Here is a 19,426-nt window from a genome sequence, read left to right as displayed (position 1 = left end):
AGTGTTTCTCTTTTATTTACTTTTAAAAACATTTTTTTTTTTTTTTTTTTTTTTTTTTTTTTGCAATTTTTTTTTTTTTTTTTTTTTTTTTTTTTTTTTTTTTTTTTTTTTTTTTTTTTTTTTTTTTTTTTTTTTTTTTTTTTTTTTTTTTTTTTTTTTTTTTTTTTTTTTCTTTTTTTTTTTTTTTTTTTTTTTTTTTTTTTTTTTTTTTTTTTTTTTTTTATTTCAAATTATTTTGTACCGTGTATATACAATAATTGTTTTTTTTTTTTTTTTTTCTAAACCAACGACCTATTAATATAATTAATTATTTCTTTTTTTTTTTTTTTTTTTTAATCTTTATTTTACTTAATTAAAAAAAAAAAAAAAAAAAAAAAAAAAAAAAAAAAAAAAAAAAAAAAAAAAAAAAAAAAAATAAAAATAAAAAAAAAAAAAAAAATTTAACAAAAATCAAACAAATAAAAGAATTAATAGTTAATAATTACAGCAAAAACAAAACGAATAAAAATAAAAATAAAAAAATAAAAATAAAAATAAAAAAAACACACATATTTATAAATAACTTATATAAATATATACATAATACATTTATAAAAACTATACCACACACACACACACATATATATATATATCTTAAAAGATGCAAGTTGATACAACTAGAAATATAGAATTCCCAATGTATCTTCCTAGTGTTGATAATATACTTAATTTTAATATGGAAGAATTAATAAAGGCACCAAATTCGAATTTCATAATAATGTCAAACCAACCATACCAAACAACTAGTCCAGAAATAGTAGAGGATTATATAATAAAAAGAGGTCAACCATTTGTATTAACAGGTACAACTCAAGGTTGGTCAAGAAGTAATATGTTTACTCTTGACTTTTTATCTGTAAGTTATTATTATCATCATTATTATTCATTTTTATTATTATTATTATTATTATTATTATTTTTTTTTAAATTAAAAAATATTTTATTTTATTTTATTTTTTGTTTTTTAATTTCAATTTAAAAATATCACTATTTCGTATCAGAATTTTTATTTTTTTTTTTTTTTTCAAATTAATTTTTTTTTTTTTTTTAAATTAAATTTTTTTTAAATCAAATGAAAAAAAAAAAAAAAAAAAAAAAAAATCATCTTATCAAATAATAATAAAAAAAATAAATAAATAATAAATTATAAACAATATCACTATATGGTTAAATTTAAAAAGAAAAAAAAAATGTTTTAAATACTAACTTTTTTTTTTTTATTTTTTTTTTTTTTTTAAATAAATTATAAAAAAAAAAAAAAAAATAGGAAAGATATTCAGAAATGGAATTAATTAATTCACCAAGAAATAATGAAACTCATACAGATTTACAAGGATGGAGAATGAAAGATTTTATATCATATTTACAAGTTTCACCAGAAGAAAGAAATCCAAAACATTTATATGGTAAAGATATAGCATGTCCACGCGAATGGCAAGAATATCTTTCACATAAACTTCAACCACAATATTCATACAAGAGTAGATTCGATTTAGTATCACATTTACCAGATTATTTACAACCAGAGACATTGTTAGTTTATATTGGTAGCAATGGTACCTATACACCAGGCCATATCGATATGTGTGGCAGTCTTAGTCAAAACCTTATGGTATCAAGTGACCAAGACGCTTTTGCATGGTGGTTTATAGTTCCAACTGAATACAAAGATGAGGCATTAAAGTTTTGGGGTGACAAGGGAGGTGACGTTTACAACGAATCAAGATTCATTAGACCAATCGATCTTTTGGGTGCTCCATTTCCAATATACGTATTTAAACAACGTCCAGGAGATTTCATTTTCGTTCCACCCGATTCCGTACATCAAGTGGTAAACTGTGGTCCAGGCATTTCAACAAAGGTAGCATGGAATAGTATCTCTTTAAAGTCTTTGCCAATCTCTTACTTTTCATCATTACCTCATACAAGAAGAATGGCAAAACCAGAACTCTTTAGAATTAAAGCCATCGCTTATTACACCCTTAGAAAGATTATGGGTGATGTAGAGAATACCAATTTCAATACGATCGATGTAAACGATGTCATCGATATCATTGCACCATTGTTGGAGATATTTCATAACATTTTACAAACTGAGTCCATCCTAATCCCAAAACCAAACTATCCCTATTGTAATGGTGAAACCATACCATTCCTTCAACCTTTCAAATACTTTAATGGCGACCGTATTCAAGATCGTCGTTGTGATCATTGTAACTCTGATATCTTCAATCGTTGTTACCATTGTGAAACTTGTAAAACCGATGATGGTCAAGGTAAGGATTTCTGTTTCGATTGTGTCTCGTCTGGTATCGGTTGTGAATTCCATTTCAAGGTTATGGTACTCAAAGAATTCATCTCTCATAGCAAATTAAAGAAAGAATTGAGTAGTTTCTATGAAATCTACAAGAATCTATTGGCTCATAGTGGTCGTCGTCCAAAGGAAGTCGATGATATCATCACCAAATCAACCGATCGTGTCTCTGATGAATGTGGTTTCCTTACAACTGCAACTGTCGCTTATCATGTAGTCTTTTATTCCTCTCAAAAGAAGATCAAATGTCATAGATGTGAAAAACGTTTTAAAAAGTTTTCAATCATCTTTTGTACCAATTGTAACGCTCGTTTCTGTGAACAATGTGTAGTCAATACTTTTGGTCAAAACTTTCAAGTTTTAATGAAAAGAAATGAATGGGAATGTTTCTGTTGTAAAGGACTTTGCGATTGTTCAAATTGTACTAGTAATTCAAATTCTTCAAATCATCCACGTATTTTAAATAATAATCAACAACTTGGTTTACCTTATAATAATAATAATAATAGTAATAATAATAACAACAATAATATTAATAATAATAATAATAATAATAATAATAATATTAATAATAACAATAATAATATGAATAACAACAATAGTATTAATAATAATAATAATAATAATAATAATAACAATATTAATAATAACAATATTAATAATAATAATCATCATAATAATAACGGTAATAATAATTTAAATTCATCATATTCTTCATTAAATGCTTTATCTTCACTCTCTCAACAACAATCATATGGTAGTTATGATAATTATAACAATAATAATAATAATAATAATTATAACAATAACAATAATAATAATGGTCATATTCAAATTTTAAAATCTGGACGTCAATATGATGATGAACAATCATCATCATCAGGATCAGGATCATCAAACTCAACACCAACAAAACCAAGACCACGTAATGGTGGTGATGATGGTTTAATGTCTCATTTTTCTGGTAATAATAATAATAACAATAATCATCATAACAATAATAATAATAATAATAATAATCATCATATGATGTCACATCATCATCATAATAACAATAATAATAATAATAACAATAATAATCCAACAACATCATCACTTTCAAGTTTATCAACTTCATTATCTTCTTCATCAACATCAACACAAAAACCAATGGATGTGCATTCCAAGAAAAGACCAATTGTTTTAGATAATGATAAACCAAAAGGTAGACCACCAAAGAATTTAAAAGAATGGACATCAACTCATAAATTTATTATTTCATTGATTGAATTGTTTAGATCCTCTAATAATGCAATCTTGGGTAAACCAAATCCACACTATAAGCCAATTGAAAATTTACCTCCCTTAGTTCAATTGTATCTCAGTCAAAGAAAAGCTTTCGGTGGTGTTTTATGGGCAAAGACAAATAGTTGTCCATTGTTACCATGTATTTGGGTTAAAGATTTATCTGTAATTCCTCCAAACACTAAATTACTCCCATCATTGATTCAAGGTAAAAAGATTGTTGTTTTGTTTTTCGGTGACCAAGATCAAGAAGAGTACGTAGGTATCGTAGGTAAGAAATCAATATTTAGTTTCGATGAAGTTAATCAAACTCTCCTCTTAAAATGTGGTGAGGTTCCTCTCGCTCAATTGGAGGATTTATTCAATACTACTGAACCTGAAATTGCCATGAAAAAAGATATTGCTGCCTTTAACTATAAAAATCAAATTGAAGAAAAAGAAGAAGGTTTATATGTAAAACAAGAACTTTATAATAATAAAAAAATAATTTAATATTAATCAATCAATCAATCAATCAATCAATCAATCAATCAATCAATCAGTCAAATAATTAATTAAAATATAATAATAATAAAAAAAAAAAAAAAAAAAAATCAAACCAGAAATAATTTTCCAAAAATAATAAGGCTCTTTTATAATTAAAAAGAAAAAAAAAAAAATCCAAAAAAAAAAAAAAAAAAAAATAATAATAATAATCGAAATAAAAAGTTGTAAATAAAAATAAATATATTTTCTTTTAGATAAATATTACAAGTCTTTTTTATTTTTTATTTTTTATTTTTTATTTTTTTTTATTAATTTTTATTTAACTAAAGTTTCTATTATACTTTGAGCTCTTTCGAATTTAATTTTATCTTCTTTTTCAATTTCATCATCATCATCATCACTTTCATCATCACTATCAGTTTTAGATTTTGGTAATTTCTTTTTAGTTTGACTTGTTTTATATTTTGTAATAACTTGTTTTGCTTCATCAACAGTTCTATCTTTAATTAAACCTCTTAGTGGTGCTAAATATTCTAATGCGATTTTGAAATATTTCTCTGGTAATGTATCTATTGAATAAATATTTTTAATTAAAATAACTTGAGTATTCTTTTCAAATTTCCAACTTGATTTATCATTTTTCCAAGTATCTAAATACATTAAAATCTCTGAATTTTTTGATTTTAATTTCTTTTCTTCCAATTCTTTTTTAATTTTCTCTTGCTTTAATAATTTCTTTTCTTTTTCTCTCTTTTTCTCTTTTTCTTGTACTTTAAATTCTTTTTCAATTTGTTTCTTTTGATAATCAATTTTTTCTTTTGGTGATAATTTTTCAAATGCTTTTCTTTCTTTTTCTTTTTTTTTTTCTAATTCACTTTCAGATTGTTCAGATTCTGATGATTCAGATTCAGATTCTGAGGATTCACTTTCAACTGATTCTGATTCTGATTCTGATTCTGATTCTGATTCTGATTCTGATTCTGATTCTGATTCTGATGATTCTGACTCTGATTCACTTTCTGATTCGCTTTCAGAAGATGGTGGTGATTCAACTTTTTGTTTTTTATTTTTTGATACTACAACATCTATTTTTTTCTTTTTATCATCTTCTTTTATTATTTCTTTTTTTGGTTCAGTAGTTTTTCTTTTTATCTCTTTGTTTGCCATTTTTTTTATTTATTTTTTAAATTTCTGAAAAATAAAAAAAAAAAAAAAAAAAATCGTCCGAGGTGTGAATTAATTTTATTTTTTTTAATTTTTTTCTTTAAAAAAAAAAAAAACGACACTTATTTTTCTTTTTTTTTTTTTTTTTTTTTTTTTTTTTAAAAATGATTTAATTTTATATTTTTAATATGAAAATATTGTATAAAAATAGAACACTGAAAAATACACGAAATGATATAAAATATAAAAAAATGAATGTAAACATTCTGTATTTAATATATTTTATAATTTTAATGTATTAAATCCATTTTTTGGGTGTTAGTCAATTTTGGAGCATTTAATATTTTATACAGTCATTTTTGATTGTCGTGGAGGTTCATTATTATATAGTTAAAAAATAAAATAAAATAAATAAATAAAAAAAAGCATTAATTAATGATTCCAAACTTTTTTTAAAAAAAAATAAATATATTTTAATTTATTTCACTATTTCTATTTAAAACTACTCAAGTAAAATGAAAATAGAAAAATGCTAAATAAATTGAAATAAACTTTTTTATTTATTTATTAAATTATAAAATATTATTATGTAATTACTACAACAACAAAAATAATTATTTTTGTTGTTGTTGTTGTTGTTGTTGTTGTTGTTGTTGTTGTTGTTGTTGTTGTTGTTGTTGTTGTTGTTGCTTTCTATTAAAATATTGTTTTTCAATTGGTATAATTGAACCAGTTTTTAAATCCAATTTTTTAATATCGTGGAAACCAAATTCAACAAGTTTATAACTATTATTTTCAATGTGACGAAAACTTAATACAATATCAGCCATAGTACTTGTATAGGTTACATTTAATAGTATTGAATCAACATCAGATGGTACAATCCATTTGGAGGTAACAAATCCATCAATACCAGTGAATGAGATTGGTGCAATATGTTTTCCAGTTTTCATTTTTCTAGCTGATTCTTTAAACCATTGTTTTATATTATCAGGTGTTGAAGTCATTGTATCAATTGGATTCTTTTGGTAATACAAAAAAGCTAAACTATCCTTTTCTTTATTATAATTTAATGAAATGTCCCATTCATTATTATTATTATTTTTATTGTTGTTGTTGTTATTATTACCAGTATTATAATGATTATCATATGGATCTGTATAGTTGTAGAATGATAATTGTACTATTTTTTTCTTATCATCATTTGGATTTATAGGTTGTAAATTATTTTCAATATTAAATGAAGCTTGAAAGTATGCAATATGTTCATTAACATTATTAATAATGACAGAACCATTCTCTGATGGTATGGTTTTAAATCTTTGTTCTATTGTAATGAGTTTATGGGATATATTGTTTGTTTCATCTAAAAGTACATCTTCAACTAATATGTATTGGTCAATACTAAATAAACTATTTTGATTTTTCTTCCATTCTTGATTTCTATCACCTTCACAATTTAATGTTACCATACTACTATGATTATATCTATAACATGATGACGCTAGTGTGGTGGTGGTGGTGGTGGTGGTATCAGTGTTGCTTGAAAATTCCATTTCTTCATTGTTGGGGCCTTCATTGTTGTGGTTTGAGAATGTGTATGAATTTATATTTTTTACTGTTGGTGAACTATAGGTTTTGAAATTTAAACCTGGCTCTATTAAACAATATAGTGCTTGTTTTATTTGATCAAGTTGCTTTTGATGAGGATCTTGTATGGATGGTATTACTAATAGCTCACCATTTATTATTTTAATAGAAATTAAAATAATAAAAATAATATTTAAAATAATTTTCATATTTATAGTTTTTAATAGTTTTACCCATTAATTTTTTTTGTTTTTCTTTTTATTTAATTATTTAATTATTTAATTATTTAATTATTTAATTATTTTATTATTTATTTACTTATTTGTTTTAGTATTTTAATAGTATTATTATTTTTATTTATTTATTTATTTATTTATTTATTTATTTATTTATTTATTTATATGTTTATTTTTTTTGGTTTTATTTTAATGTAGTAAATTTTTAGTTTGTTTTTTTATATTGTTTTTTTTTTTTCAATATATTTTTTTTTTTTTTAATTATTTTTTTTTTTTTTTGTTTTATTACTGGTTTTAAATGGGGTGCGAGTTAGTGTTTCTTTTTTTTATTTAGGAAAATAAAAAAAAAATATCAAATAAAAACACAACAATTTTTTTTTTTTTTTTTTTTTTTTTATTACTTTGGGGATGTGTGGGGGTGTAATTTTTTTTTTTTTTTTTAATTATTTTGGGGGTAATATTTTGATATCTTTTTACAAATTACGAATTTGGGTGTAAAAATTAACCAAATCCTAAAAATAAAAATAAAAAATTAAACAAAATTATTTTTTTAAAAAAAAAAAAAAAATTTATTTATTTATTTGAATTTTTTAAATAATTATCAATTTCTTTACTTTCACTTCTTTTAAAGATCATAATTGTAAAAGATTCATCTAAAAGATTATTTGAATTTGAAATTTCATTTTCGGTGATAATTGATTTTGAATGAGAACGTAAAAGTATTTTATGAAATTCAATGAGTTGTTGAGGTTCGAAAGAGTAGAGTTCAATAACTTTTTTAATTCTTGTATAATCATCAAGAGTTAATTCGAAATAGGAACTTGTTTTATCGCCTTCACCATGGAAAACTTTTGTTAATTCATCCATTAAACCTTTAAAATTTGATAGTGATTTTTCAACAACCATTTTATTATAGTTCTTTTTATTTGGTGGTAAAATGATTTCCAACATATTATTTACAATACTTTGAAATAACCTTTTTAATAATACAGGGAATAAATTTGCTTGTAATTTTTTATTTGATAATGAAAGATTAATTTCGATGAAATTGGATAACTCTTTGGTATAGTTTGATGTTGAATTATCATTCAAAGATAATGAAATGCTTTGAATGATTGGTTTAATATAGCAATTCATTTTGTAGACATAATAAGTCAAGAGACAATTCCAATGATCTTTTAAAGTTGTGAATAATTCATTTAATGAATTTCTAAAGATATTATTATATTTATCATCAAAATCCAAGAGTAAACCACGAGATTGTTCAATATCATTAATTTGTAAACACATTCTCTCGGTGATATTATAACTTGATAACTTTGGCAATCTAACATTTTCAACCAATGTTTGGAATAGCTGTTTAGGTGTAACTTGATTTGAGATTGCATTATCAATTACATTTGAAATGATTTTTTGTTGATCAATTGGTAAATCTTCCAAAATCACTGCTCTTATACCTTTAACAAAGAATAAGAAAGTGTCACCTAGATTAGTACCAAATGATCTGGTCATTGGATTGGATGGAATTGATAGTTTAATTTCCAAAGATTGAATACCACTATAACATTGAGTTAAGAATTCAAAGAAATCAATAGGACAAGAACTATGAAAGACACCTTTACCATTTGGTTTCCATTCTTGATGTTTTATTAAATGTTTAATATTTGTATTTAAAATTGAAATTCTATTTAAAATGAACTGACCTGTTAAAAAACTAATTTCACCTTCTAATGGTATTGGTTTCTTTTTAAACAAACCAAATACAATCTCATTATATTTGACCAAAGATGGTATTAACTCTGAAAATAAACATGTTATCCATGGTGCAGCTTCCAATTTACCACTTTTACTATTTCTAACTGTATGTTCTTCATTTGAATAACGTTTATAAATATTTAAAACTGATTTATTTATAAAATTTGAAAATGTTTCAAATATAATTTCTAAATGAATTTTTTGATTATTATTATTTTGGTTATTATTATTATTTTGATTATTATTTAATTTTAAAAATTCAGAAAATGATAAATCAAAATAATAAATTTCCCAATCAAACCATTTATCAATTATATCATTTATAACTTTTGATAATAAAAATATTTGTTGATAATTTGAATTTAATTGACCATTATATAATGCTTCTAAATGTTCCATTGATCTAATGTATTCTTTTTCATTGGCTTCAATGATTGCTTTTTTAAGTACACTTTGAAAATCAATTAAATCAGAGAATAATTCATCAACAATATATTTCATTAAATTTAATGCAAATGTTAATGGTATTGATTTAATTAATCTTTGATAATGTTGTGATTGGCGTTGTGGTAATTTTTCAACTTGATTTGGTGTAAAACAAATTCTATAATTACCAATTCTAATTAATAAATTATTAAATAAATTTGATGAAATTTTATTAAATAAATCATTTTCATCTTCAGTTATAAAATCATTTTGATTATTTAAATTAATACCATTACTACCACCACTACCATCAATTGTTTCATTATTTTGAATTAATTTTCTAATTGATTGTAATTTTTTAAAACAATTTGATAATAAATTTAATTGATTTAAATTATCATCGAATCTAGTTGTTAGGACATCGAAAATTACAAGCAATCTATAGAAATCTCTAATACCATAGAGTATTGAATATTCATTTAAAATCCATGTAAACTCTGGTAATAAACCAAGATTAAATAAATCATTTGATTTTAATAATGATGATTTAATCGGATGTTGTCTATCTTCTCTATAAACTTCTTGTGAACTATATTGAAGGAATGCATTAACTAATATCTTATAACCAATATGAATATTATCTTTACCACCATTTGATTTTTCAATTGTATGTTTTTTTAATGTAATATTAAATACATCTTGAATTGAGGGTTTTAAATTATTTTCATTGTTATTATTATTATTATTGTTTTTTTCATTTAATTGTAATTTTGTATTTAAATCTAAAAGTGATGGATCTTTTAATAATTTTTTAATATCTTGAAATTCTTTTTTTTGCCATTTAGTATGTCCATCTGGATCTTTGAATGCTTTACTTTTATAAATTGGATGATTATCTTTCCAAGCATATCTTAATTGTAATTCAGAGATTGTAATTTCTTCTGTAGAATATTCTAATATCTTTTCACTGATTTCATTATATTGTTCATCTGATAATCCAAATGCTTTCTTTAATACTGGTCCCATTGTTTTTTCATTGGCACTATTTTTAAATTCTTCTGTTTTATTCACTGAATATAAACATAATATCGCTCTAATAATTGCATAGGCTTCATTATTTGATATAATTGCCTTATGTTTAGTGACTTCATCTTCCATTTTTTTTTATTTTTTTTATTTTTTTATTTTTTTATTATGTTACAGGATATCAATAATATTTTTATTTATTAATAAATGTTTTCTTAAAACAATGAAAAAAAATATATAAATTATTAACCAAAAAAAAAAAAAAAAAAAAAAAAAAAAAGAAAAAGAAAGAAAGAAAAAAGAAAATGTTTTGTTCTGCAAATATTTGTGATCAAAAATATCTTTTTTTTTTTTTTTCACCCAAAACCTCGAATTAAATAAAAAATAAAAAAAAAAAAATTAAAATATTTATAGATTTTTTTTTTTTCATTTTTTCTGAACCACTTTTTTTTTTTTCTAATAAAACAATTCACTCAAAAAAAAAAAAAACATTTTGCAATATTTTTTTAAAAATCAAACAATTGTTGGAAATATCTCAACTATCGATACCTTTTTTTTTTTTTGTATTTGTTTTTCTTTTTTTAAAAATTAAATAATCAAATAAGAAAAGAGTTTTGATGTGAATTTTTTAATCTTGGTCTTCCCACGAATTAACGAGGTCCATAAAAACACAATTGGGGAATTACATGCAAGTCGGCTAGAAATCCTAACTGGTCAATATCAAAAAAAAAAAAAAAAAAGAAACTCTTCATTTAAATTATTTGGATTGGTTTTTAATTTTTATTGTTTTTTTTTAATATTTCAAATTTCTTTTCAACTATTTTATAAAATAGTAATTATAATAATGGTTTCTTTCAGTTGTTTTGTTTTTTTAAATAAAAAAAAAGATCAAATTTAAATTTGAATCAGTAAATACAATATTTGATGTTTTAAAAATAATAGCAGAATATATTAGCAATGATGAAAAACAATATAAAACAAAAGATTTATCAATTTTCGATAAACAACCAGTAGGTTGTGGATTGGGCGAAAATGAATTAGATATTGAAACCAAATTAAATGAAAACAATATTCCAACTCATCTTTATGTTTTATATGGTATGTCAATCCCTTTTAAAATATGATTTTAAAATTTAAATTAATTTCAAAACTTTTTAACTAATATACAATTTACATAATACAGAAGCAAAGATGAAAATTTTTGAACATGCTTTACCTCCTTTGGGTGAGAGGTCGGGCTCAATCATATCATATCCAATCTGTTGCGAAAAATCATCAACCAGCAACTTTGGTATCGAAAAGTTTTGAAATTTTATATCGATATAAAACCACTTCCATGCACCAATTTAATATGGAAGTCTCTTAGAAATGGAAGTTACCTCCCTTGCTCCACAGAATCCGATATTGTTGGTTATGTTAAACTGCATTTGGTGATATTATCCAATCATGTGGTATCGACGCATATTGTGCAAGCGATTTTGGTGTTAGTGGTTTGAAACCTAATATTATGGTAGTTACAAATTCATAGTTTGTAATTATCCCAACACCACATTTATTTAGTTATAACATGGGGCATTTAAAAAGTTGAATCATGATTTTCAATATTACAATTAACTAAAATATCATTTATCAAATGATAAACTAGAATACAATCTACTTTCAATTTCATTTATACAAATAAAAATAGTTTATTAATTTGTTTTAAATAAATAAAAAAAAAAAAAAAAAAAAAAAAAAAAAAAAATTTTAGGAGCTGAGGCAAAAAAAAAAAATTAAAAAAAAAAATCCCATAAAAATTTTATTATTAAAATTTTTTTTACTAATTAATAGATTTTTTTTAATTTTTAAATAAGCTCGCCTTACAGCAATTACTCTGAATTTTTCTCCAAAAAAAAACCCTTCGCGAGTTGTCCTTTTGTTTTATTTTTTATTTTTTTATTTTTTTTTTATTTTTTTCTTTTTTTTTAATGTATTATTGATCATAATAAATAAAGGAACACACAATTAATATTATATGAATGCTGTAAAGCGTGAATCGTTTTTCTTATTTTATTTTTTATAACCCTATCAAATTCTTGAAGAGATTCTTAGACTTTTGGAATACGCCAAAAAAAAAAAAAAAAAAAAAAAAAAAAGACACTATTAAATTCCTTTAAATATTAATCTTTTAATATTTAAAAAAAAAAATATAAAAAAAATTGGTAGACCAAAAAAAAAAAAAAAAACAAGAAAAAAAAAAATATATAAATTAATAAAAAATTGATATTAAAAAATTAAAAAATGCTTTCTTAAAAAAACAAGGAAAAAAAGAAAAATATAAATTAATAATTAAAAAAAAAAAAAAAAAAGGTGAAAGAAAAATTAAAAATTTAAATTGAAATGTTCTTATCAAAAATATCTTTTTTTTTTTCGCCCCTCAAAATAAAAAAAAAATAAAAAAAATTAATTTTAAAATAGTATTTATAGTCTTTTTTTTTTGTTTTCTGACCCACATGTTTTTTTTCTAATAAAACAATTCATCCGAAAAAAAAAAAAAAAAAAAAAAAAATTAAAAAGTGAAATTCCTTTATAATTATTTTTGTTCAATTTTTTGTTTTGTAACCAGAATGAATAAATTCTTATTATTTTATTTTTTTTGGTGTGGAGAATTATGATCATCAAACCTAACAAAAAATCTATCATACATCTCATGATCAAATAAAATTACCAAAACTCTTTGAAAAGATTTTAGGTGAGATCGAATTAAAAAAAAAAAAAAAATGCTTTGCATTTTTTTTTTTTTTTTTTTTTTTTTTTTTTCAATGAAAAATGTATTTATAATTAATAACATTTAAAAATATCTTTCTCAAAAGATGAGGAAAAAAAAAAAAATAATCCAACTTAATGTTAAACGTTGATCAAAAATAAGTAGCCAATGATTATTTAAATTTGTTCGGCACAACTGATCTGCATAAAAATAAATTTTTCTTAAATTTAAAAAAATTCCTGCGATTCCTAAGATTTCCATAAAAATATTTTTTTTAAAGTTTTTTTATTTAAATTTAAAATATTTTATTTTTTTAATTTTGTATTTTTTCTTTTTTCAAGAGTTTACTTTTTTTTTTTTTTTTATTTTTTTTTTTTTTTTTTTTTTTAATGTGAAGTAATAAAATAATTATAATTGTACTGTAGAAAAAAAAAAAAAAAAAAAAAAAAATTAAAAAAAAAAAAAAAATGAATGTTAAAAATATTGTAATATTTTACATTTTCTTATTTTCGTTCCATCTTTTTTTTATAAATAAAATCAGAGGTAAATTAATTTCTTTTTTCATTATTATTATTTTTTTTATTTTTATCTTTTTTGTTTTATTTTTATTTTTTTTTATTTTTACGAAGATCAAAAAATAAACAATTATAATTATTTTACCACACGGAATCTGAAAAAAAAAAAAAAAAAACAATTCGAACTGTTTTTTTTTCGCACTGTTTTTTTTTTTCGCACTATTTTTTTTTTTTGTAAAACGTGAAAATCAAAAATTCTAAAAATACCAATTTTTTTTTTTTTTTTTTTTTTTTTTTTTTTTTTTTTTTTTTTTTTTAATTAAAATAATTGTAAATAGGTATTGAAGTTAAATCGTCAACTATTATAAAAAAAGATGTTAACTTATTGGGAACCGATTTATCATATGCATTGATTGATGTTGAATTTGATCAAGATATTTATTTATATGATTCATTGGGATGTCCAAACTATAATTGTACAGATATTCCAAGTGATAAGAATATAGATTGTACATGTGATTATACAGATATGAACGAATGTCCGAAAATCCGTGATCCAAGTTGTACAAATGCATGTAATGTCACTGAGAATATTTGTAATGGCGAATGGACAACTATTGAATCGGATACAGAAAAAATCTATACTACATCAGAGGATCTATTTTTTAGAATGAAAGCCGATTCATTTGGTTGTAAAGGTTTATTTTTAAAAGTTTTACCAATCTCTGGATATGGTCAAGTTTATATTAATGGTAAAACACCATCATCAAGCTATTCACGTTATTCATCTGGTTTTTCACCTGAAAGAAATATGTTATTCAATATATGTCCATCAGATAATTGGAATAGAACTGAACATTTTACATTCACAGATTCTTGGAGTCGTGACACTTACTTTTTAAGAATTCAACCACTTAGTAACAATTATACTTTTAAAATGATCATTCGTTCAAATGATGTACCAAGTGAACCTGTCGACACTTCAAATTGTCAACCAGTATCATCTGACCATATATGTGTAACTATTGGTCAAGTTGTCTATGGTTTCTTAACAGATAATCAATATCAACATTATTCATTTCAAGTTGAAAATGCTGGTTTCTATTATTTTAATTTCCCTTCAATTTTTCAAAGTACTTCAATATTTATTTCAAACGAATATATATTTCCAAATGCCAGTTATACAACTTGGAAATTAGAACAAGATTGTAACGTATTTAAATAATAATAATTTTATTAATTTATTAATTTATTAATTTATTAATTGTTTTTTTATTTTTTATTTTTTATTTTTTTTTTAGATGAAAATAATATGGTATTATATTTGGAACCAGTTGATAGTACAACACCATTAATTATTTATTTAAGTGTATATACAGTTTATGAAACAGATTATTCATTTTCAATTACAAATCAAGGTAATAGGTATAGATATTCATTGGGATCATTATCAACACAACCTGGTACTTTAGCATTGGTTAATAGTGTACGTTTACGTTTGCCAACTATTGATTATGATTCAGCAGCTTTTACAACTAGCACTACATTCACCGCAATTTATCCACAATACGATATAAATCCATTATGGCCAGTATCTGCTCGTTTCATTGATTCAACTTCATTTAACTATTTAAATATTTTACAGCCACCATTAAATACTTTTAAACCAAAATCATTTCAAGTTGCATTTATTCTTTCAGTTGGTGGTGATTTTATTGAAAATTATTCAACAATTTTAGAATCATCTTTACAATTCCTTGGAACTATTTTTGATGAAAATAATAATGTAAATAATAATATTAAATTTTTATTTTTATTTTTTAAAAAATTATTAACATTTATTTTTTAAAAAATTATTAACATTTATTTTTTATTATTATTATTATTATTACTTTAGCCAATTGATTTAACTATTAATTTTAAAGAAAAAAATTTAGAATGTAATAATACAGAATTTGAAAAAGTTTTGGGACTTATTGAAAAAACAGAGACAACACTATTTAATGTTTCGGATATTGATGAATTAAATAATTATAGATATAGTTTAGATTCATTGACTATTAGTGATGCATGGATAGGTTGTAGTAATAAAGCATTATCATTATTACATATGGAAACTGTTGCAAAGAATATATCAACAAAATATTGTTCACATTTCGTCACTGATCCAGAATATAAAACTGACCCATGTTGTTCAGAATTGGCTAGATATTATCAATGTTGTAATCCATCAATTGTTTTAAAAAATGTTACACAATTCATATCGGTGAATAAAAGTTTAGTAAGTGAACAATGTTCAAGTCAAGAATGTACCTCATCAGTATTATCAGATTATGGTAGTTCGTTAACTGGTATTGATGATTGTGCTGTGCCATCAATTGAACCTAAAAAATTAGAATTAACATCAATTACAGTTTTAAGAGATTGCAAGAGTAAATTAGTATCACCATTTTGTTCAAATGATACAGATTGTAATGGATATGGAAATGGTGAATGTAATTTATACTCAAGAACTTGTATACCAGATTTTGATACAATCGATTTTGAATATGTAAAATGTGTACTATTACACTTATCACCTGGTACATTATTCTCATTGTTAGAAGGTTCAACAACAGTAAATGATGATGTTGTAACTAAAGTTTTCAATAACCATATAAGAGAGGATTGTATTGGTCATAATTATATTAAAGATCGTTCAACATTTATTTGGTCACCAGGATTCCAAGTAGATGATTGTTATGCAGTTCAACATCAAGAATGTATTGATGAATCATGTATTACCTATCATGATACTTGTATTGAGTCAATTTATGCACATTGGGATTTTAGATTAGTTTCTCATGTTGATAATTGTACTGATTGGGGTATTTGTCCATACTTGTCTTGCAAAGATAATACATATACTGAAAATGGCATTGAAGAGTCATGTGAAGATGCTTGTGTTTTAAAAGATTTTTGTGGTGTTTGTACAAATGAAGATACTCAATGTCATGTAGCTACTGAATTTACAGATCAAACATCATGTCAAACTCAAAATCAAATTTGTCTTTTACCAAATGGTGAATATGATTTAACAGCAACAAGCGAAAGTAATTGTAATTCTAAAGGTAAATGTTCAGTACCATGTGGTTATGAATGCTCTTCAAGTTTAGCAAATAATCAAGATGATTATTGTGCAATTTTACAAACCGGAATGAATAGCACAAATTGTGCAGCATTAGATAATCCTGTAGGTACAACTGAATGGTCAACCGAAGCAAATGTTTGTATATTAAAATCTGCAACGGATGAACAACAATGTACTGCCACTGGTACAAATTATACATGGATAGATTGTTCAACAAAACTTGAAGGTGAATGTTCTGGACCATTAAATAATGTAAAACTTTGTTCACTAAAACCAATTGAATGTCAAACTGAACAAGAATGTTTAACAGCAGCAGGTACTTGTTCCGATGACTTTTACTTTAGTTCTCTTGCAAATAATCATTATCCTGTTGGATTGGGTAGATGTGTGTTCCCACATGATAATTATCAATATTTAATTTCATGTAAGGAGTCTGAACAACAAGATTCACCAAATGGTTGCTACTCTATTAATCCAATGGTTTTAACTCAAATCGATTGTGAAGATGATGGTGGTGTATGGTGGACACCAGCAAGAAATCAAAGTTCATGTACATTACAAATGGGTTGTAAAATTTTAGAATCATATGAAACCAATTTACCATACAACTTCCATTTTAATGAAATGAACCAAGAAACATGTGAAGCATGTATAGATTCATTCAATAAATGGACAAATAAATTCCAATGGGAAGCAGCCACATGGTTACCAGGTGTTTATAAACCAATTGTTTGGAATACTGCAAAATCATTCATTCCAAATGAAAATAGAGATGTATTCAATTATCAACTATTCTACAAGAGTGTTACAAAAGCAGCAAAAGCTCAAGTTGCAGATTTATTCCGTTCAGAAGCATATTGTCGTATGGAAAGATTACAATCAAATTTGAACTCAATTACATGTAGTTGTTCAGGTAAAGGTGGCTCACAATGTTTCACTGCATCAACACCATTATTAGGTCAAACTAAACCATGCGCAGGTGTAAATTCATCATTTTCATTCGATTATGGTAAAATTGAATTTTCAAATGATTCAATCTCTCAAAGTTGTCAATCTTTATCAATTTCACAAATTTCAAGAGAAATCTATACATCAGCACAAAAAGAATCATTAGCATCAAATTTCGTATCCTATAAGAAAGCTGATAAATATGGTGTTAAAAACTCTAATGATGCAATCATTGGTACATTATTAGGAGATGGTATTATGATTAAATCACAAGATGGTATAAATGAAGCAACCATTTGTTTAACAATATCTGGAACAAATAATTCAAAATATCCAATTTATGATTTTGCAATTCAAATAAATGATGGTAGTTATGATATTGAATCAAAAACACCAAATCCAATTCAATCAAGTAAAGTTTTCACTCAAATTTCAGAGGATAGTGTAACTGCAGGTAAAGATGAAGTTTTAATGTTATGTTCAATTGTTACCATTGAAGGTGGTAATCCAATTTATTTCCCAATTAATCGTATGGATGAATGGGAGGATGAAAGAAAACAAGCATTCGACTCGACATCAAAGGCATTAATGTATACATTGGCCACCTTCTTTTTGGTTGTCGCGTTGTGGGGTGGATTTGAACTATGTTTAATCGCAATTGCAAGATATAAACAAAGAAATATATCAATTAAAAGAAAATTCCAATTAACTCATCTTTTAATTGGTGTCGTAACACTATTTATCACAATTAGAGCCATTTATTTCTTTATTATGCCAAGTGGTAATTTATCCGATAGTCCAATCATTGATTACATTCTTGTGGTATTACCAACATTTATTTACTTTACAGCATTTAATATTCTTTTAGTACTTTGGTATGTCATTGTTTTCCTGGTATTGAAAAAGAATAAATCTGCTGATAATCTAACAAACAGATTATTTACAATTGTATTTGTAATCAATGCATTCCTCTACCTATTATTCATTGCAATTGTATTGGTTTTCCAATATACCAAATCAAATCCAACCAATGATTGTGGTTCACGTATTATAATTCCAATTGAAAGTTCAACACCACAACGTGTAGTTAGTATTGTTTATGCGGTGATTCAAGCATTAATTTCATTAATTATGGGTGCAGCATTCATTTACTTGGGTGGCCGTTTATTCATTGTTATGCGTTCAACCAATATTAAAGTGGGCTCAAAATCAAATCATCAAAGAAAAATTTTCATACTTTCATTCGTTTGCTCAATTGGGTTTTTATTACATTGTGCTTTTGTTTTGATTTTAGTAGCAGGAAATGTAAATTCAATGGTATTCAGTTTCATTGGTTTAATAATCACTGAAATTATTCCAGCATGTAGTATTTTATTCTGCTTTGACCAACGTGCTAAAAATAATGTTGCTGACACCGCAAGTGGAACAACTAGGGGTAGCAGTAGAGGTGGCTCAAAGAGAGAAAAAGGAACGAGATTATCGACAATGGTTAGCGATTCTCGTCAAAATTCAATTAATACTAATTCCAATTCACCATCCGAGTATTCAAATAATGATTTCGAATCACCCAATAATTCATCAGTCAACACTCCAACCAGTAATGATGATTGATTCGAAATAAAAAAAAATATAAAAAAAAATAAAAATAAAAAAAAAAATAAAAATTAAAAAAAAGTTTTAGGTACGCTAAAATTAAAAAAAAAAAAAAAAAAATAAAAAGTCAGAAAAAAAAAAAGTGATAAAAAATTACAATAAAAAGGAATAAAC

General features: G+C 23.7%; 7 protein-coding genes and 1 non-coding gene across 8 annotated transcripts; 5 read left to right on the top strand and 3 right to left on the bottom strand.

Annotated features, from left to right (window-relative positions):
- Nucleotides 1-715: 715 nt before the first annotated feature.
- Nucleotides 716-4,129, top strand: cbfA (C-module-binding factor; the record flags this gene model as incomplete). The annotated part of the gene is made up of 2 exons (XM_636623.1): nt 716-895; nt 1,307-4,129. 2 exons carry the CDS (start codon nt 716-718, stop codon nt 4,127-4,129), a joined length of 3,003 nt encoding a protein of 1,000 aa, XP_641715.1.
- A 309-nt stretch (nt 4,130-4,438) lies between these two features.
- On the bottom strand, nt 4,439-5,290 carry DDB_G0279587 (hypothetical protein; the record flags this gene model as incomplete). The annotated part of the gene is made up of 1 exon (XM_636622.1): nt 4,439-5,290. One exon carries the CDS (start codon nt 5,288-5,290, stop codon nt 4,439-4,441), a length of 852 nt encoding a protein of 283 aa, XP_641714.1.
- Nucleotides 5,291-5,901: 611 nt separating this feature from the next.
- DDB_G0279585 (hypothetical protein) lies at nt 5,902-7,086 on the bottom strand (the record flags this gene model as incomplete). Its single annotated transcript, XM_636621.1, has 1 exon — nt 5,902-7,086. One exon carries the CDS (start codon nt 7,084-7,086, stop codon nt 5,902-5,904), a length of 1,185 nt encoding a protein of 394 aa, XP_641713.1.
- Nucleotides 7,087-7,686: 600 nt separating this feature from the next.
- DDB_G0279583 (hypothetical protein) lies at nt 7,687-10,452 on the bottom strand (the record flags this gene model as incomplete). The annotated part of the gene is made up of 1 exon (XM_636620.1): nt 7,687-10,452. The coding sequence occupies one exon, from the start codon at nt 10,450-10,452 to the stop codon at nt 7,687-7,689; it is 2,766 nt and encodes a 921-aa protein (XP_641712.1).
- A 712-nt stretch (nt 10,453-11,164) lies between these two features.
- DDB_G0279581 (hypothetical protein) lies at nt 11,165-11,628 on the top strand (the record flags this gene model as incomplete). The annotated part of the gene is made up of 3 exons (XM_636619.1): nt 11,165-11,177; nt 11,263-11,418; nt 11,504-11,628. 3 exons carry the CDS (start codon nt 11,165-11,167, stop codon nt 11,626-11,628), a joined length of 294 nt encoding a protein of 97 aa, XP_641711.1.
- Nucleotides 11,629-12,170: 542 nt separating this feature from the next.
- Nucleotides 12,171-12,232, top strand: r36. Its single transcript has one exon.
- Nucleotides 12,233-13,533: 1,301 nt separating this feature from the next.
- Nucleotides 13,534-14,806, top strand: DDB_G0279579 (hypothetical protein; the record flags this gene model as incomplete). Its single annotated transcript, XM_636618.1, has 2 exons — nt 13,534-13,609; nt 13,920-14,806. The coding sequence occupies 2 exons, from the start codon at nt 13,534-13,536 to the stop codon at nt 14,804-14,806; spliced, it is 963 nt and encodes a 320-aa protein (XP_641710.1).
- An 87-nt stretch (nt 14,807-14,893) lies between these two features.
- On the top strand, nt 14,894-19,270 carry DDB_G0279577 (hypothetical protein; the record flags this gene model as incomplete). Its single annotated transcript, XM_636617.1, has 2 exons — nt 14,894-15,367; nt 15,479-19,270. The coding sequence occupies 2 exons, from the start codon at nt 14,894-14,896 to the stop codon at nt 19,268-19,270; spliced, it is 4,266 nt and encodes a 1,421-aa protein (XP_641709.1).
- Nucleotides 19,271-19,426: the final 156 nt, after the last annotated feature.

The sequence above is a fragment of the Dictyostelium discoideum genome (assembly GCF_000004695.1).
Source record: "Dictyostelium discoideum AX4 chromosome 3 chromosome, whole genome shotgun sequence".
Lineage (NCBI taxonomy): Eukaryota > Evosea > Eumycetozoa > Dictyosteliales > Dictyosteliaceae > Dictyostelium > Dictyostelium discoideum.
This window is presented reverse-complemented; position numbering and strand designations above follow the sequence as displayed.